Source organism: Cyprinus carpio, unplaced genomic scaffold (genome assembly GCF_018340385.1).
Source record: "Cyprinus carpio isolate SPL01 unplaced genomic scaffold, ASM1834038v1 S000006502, whole genome shotgun sequence".
NCBI classification, from domain to species: domain Eukaryota; kingdom Metazoa; phylum Chordata; class Actinopteri; order Cypriniformes; family Cyprinidae; genus Cyprinus; species Cyprinus carpio.
Window position 1 is genome coordinate 254,924 of NW_024879170.1, and position 3,152 is coordinate 258,075.

The following is a 3,152-nucleotide window of genomic DNA, read 5'->3' on the forward strand; positions in this document are numbered from 1 at the left end:
GGAGACTGCAAGACCTGAAGTGGCTGTGCCAGATACAGGGACAGTGCTAGGGTACTTCATGGAGAGGTTTGAGAACCCCTGGCCTAGACATATCAAGACTTCGTAACGTGTGTGAAGTGCTTGCATAGTGTGTGTAATGTGATGCAGGTGAGAGTGTGATCAGTCCCAGGTACGTGGGCCCATGGGAAATGTAGTCCAAATAGATAAATATTATATAAATATAGTCAATATTCAGGTGACAGATCCTTTGATATGTCTTGGGGAGTGTAGGGAATAGGGCATAGGGATGAGTGAGCTTTAGTTTCTGATGCAGTAATCATTAAAGAATGGCTTATATAACTCAAGATTATCTGTACATTAGTTAAAATCTAACACTCAAAAAGGGAGACAAATCAAAGCTAAAAATCAATTTTTATTTGTATTTTCTTCTTTAAATGATTAAGTGAACATGATAATATACAGAATAGGTTTCTCCATCTTTAATACATTTGTCCAAAAGCAAAAACAGAATCAAATAAGGCTTCAGATTTGTTATACACATGAAATATAAAAATGAATTTAATGCTAATAAATGTCCTGGTCAACACCAAACAACTATTGTATACTGAACTGATTATAAATTGTTGATGTGAAAATAATAAATGTATGGATAAAAACAACAACAAACAATTAAATCATTTAGGAAATAAATGTAAAAAAAAAAAAAAAAAGGAATATTCATATCTTAATTATTTAGTACATAAACATATCATTGGATGCCAATTTATTAACATTTGATATAAGCGTAATTTAATCTCATTCAGGAAAAAACATAGGCTATGAGCTATTCAGAAAAATGTTACACAGCATCAAAATTCAGCTTCATTTGCATACTATGTGCACATCATTTACATTTAATTGTTTAGCAGATGCTTTTATCCACAGCGACTTACAAATGAGGACAATAGAAACAATCAAACCAACAAAAGCATGTTGTCTAATTATTGTGGCTGTTCCTGATTCAGATGAGTGCACAATCTAAAATCAGACAAGAACCAGATGAATATTTCAATCTAACGATTATTGAACTGTTCCTGAAGTTCTTCAAAAACCTTTCTGCATTCTCTTGCTTGTCTGATAGCTTCGACTACTTCTATTCCGTCTCCTCCATCCATGCGGAATGGATTTTTTTTACTTAGCTCTTCAAATTTCGCATCATCATCACAATTATACAAGTCCCTGATGAACTTTAAGTTTAAATGATATACTCCTGGCTGCACATTGGGGTCATTTGGTAAATCCACCCCTTTATATGTTTCCTTAAATTCGATCGCCCCATTACAGTATACACCAATTGCCAAAGTCCTGTCATTCAGAGTTGACTGTCTGATCTTTAGGTCTTTTAGCTCTGGCTCTTTCTCATATTTCTGAAATCTTTCTGGTGCAACGATGATGATGGGCTTACTGACGGGAAACACAGCTTTAAAATTGGCACGTGTCTTGACCTGCCTGATCAGAACGCATGACTCCATTGTGTAATCGCCTTTGCTCCTTCCTTTCTTGATGAAACTCTCCTCTATGGTGTTCTTTTCCTCATCCACTAGAACGCAGAAGTTGGGTTCTGGGTAATACACGAAGAGACCATTGACCTCTGCTAAGGCTGCACGAATCTGGAGGTCCAGGTCACTTGCAAGGTGCTGTTTTTTCTCGTGGGTGAGCTCATAACCAGTCGACATGAGGGTGGGTGGGATGGGTGGATCTTTTTTTAGCTCCTTTCTCACTATTTCTAAGTATTCACTGTAGATGGAGTTGAAGCTGAAAGTGTCGCTATCAATGAAACTGAAGTAAACCAGACTTCTATCGTTTCCCCTCAACTCCCGCACAAGATTTGTTGTAGCAGCATGGCTTTTCAGATACTCTCGAATATCCTGGTATGGTATGATATTTTTAGGCTTTTTAGATTTTTTTTGTAGTTTTTGAATTTCTTCATCAGTCAATTCAGTTGCTATTGTTCCACCGCTTCCCCAAGTGTACGTGATTATAGAATACCTGATTTTACAATCGTACGTGTAGCCCTCGAGTTTGTTCAGTTCTTTAACTAGGTCTTGGGTGTGTTTTCCGTTCATGCCAAAAATCACGGCTACATCTTCCAGCACCTCTCTGCCATTTCTATCCCTCGTAAATTTCCTATCCTCTTCTTTAAAGCCTTCAATTAGAGCATTGAGTAGATAACGACACCTTTTCTTTGCCTCATCCTCTGAATCCACCTTCAAAGGTATATTGATCAAAAACTTGACCTTTAAGCCCTGATGAAGAGACAGAACAGATTTTTGTGACTGAAAGTACAGTATAGAAAGAGCAGGAGTCAAGTTACTGTACTCCTCCAATAGTAAAACTCTTAATACCACACTGCTGCTGATTCTGGGTTGTGATTGATCAGAAGGTTTTGTTTAATTTTCAATAACAGCAGTTCAGTTGACTGTAAACAGATAAAAAGAATGATGTCACTATTTAATAATAAAAAAGCTATTCTAAATGCAGCACATGCGCAGTGTGCTTACTTAATACCTCTAGTGCCTATAATAAACTAGAAACTGGAGTAGTCCACATTTTATAATTACAATTACATGTTTGTGAAGAACAGTAACTACTTTAATACAAACCATGTTAAATATAACATCTAACCTGAGTAGAGGGGTCTCTGGGCCTCTTGCTGCCTGTGGGTACAATCTTGCTTGCCATCTTCTTGCTCTTCGCTGCTCCTAACCGAGTGAAATCTGCCTGCTCAGCCGAGTCTTATATTACAGGCATGTGATGGGCCATGGTCAAAAAAAGAAGGAAGGAAGTTTGCGTGCTCCTCCCCAGCCTCAAGGCAGTGTTGTTAGATTAAGCAACTTTTCAGACTACCCTAGAAACTTTTTCTTCAAAAAGCACCTAGCAACAAATTTAGCCCTTTTTAAAATGTATTATTTATTTAGCCTCTAATGTTAATAACAAAATGTCAAATCAAATTTAAGTGATAAGTCAATGGGCTAAAACCTGTGAGCAGCCTGAACACTTAGCCACACAACATACAAACCATAGCCACATATACAAACCATACAAAGAGTGTCTAAGAACACTCTTTAATGAAGTAAAGCAAATAATAATAAAATTTCCTCTACAAAAAGCAT

At 37.0% G+C, this 3,152-nt stretch overlaps 1 protein-coding gene across 2 annotated transcripts; it reads right to left on the bottom strand.

The window, feature by feature from the left end:
* Window positions 1–392: 392 nt before the first annotated feature.
* On the bottom strand, window positions 393–2,799 carry LOC109079236. Of its 2 annotated transcripts, XM_019094415.2 has the most exons (3): window positions 2,665–2,758; window positions 2,385–2,458; window positions 393–2,285 (listed from the first exon to the last, which is right to left on the bottom strand). In XM_019094415.2, the coding sequence occupies exon 3, from the start codon at window positions 2,103–2,105 to the stop codon at window positions 1,053–1,055; it is 1,053 nt and encodes a 350-aa protein (XP_018949960.2). In that variant the 5' UTR covers window positions 2,106–2,285; window positions 2,385–2,458; window positions 2,665–2,758; the 3' UTR covers window positions 393–1,052. The 2 variants fall into 2 exon arrangements, with proteins under 2 accessions (XP_018949960.2, XP_018949958.2); XM_019094413.2 differs by lacking the exon at window positions 2,385–2,458 and having other exon boundaries at window positions 2,665–2,799.
* Window positions 2,800–3,152: the final 353 nt, after the last annotated feature.

Bases quoted from the DNA above. Each gene is read 5' to 3' on its own strand.
- LOC109079236 (XM_019094413.2), bottom strand. From the start codon at position 2,721: ATGGCAAGCAAGATTGTACCCACAGGCAGCAAGAGGCCCAGAGACCCC. The intron at 2,286-2,664 runs GTTAGATGTTAT...TCTCTTCATCAG, and splicing joins CCAGAGACCCCTCTACTCAG to GGCTTAAAGGTCAAGTTTTT.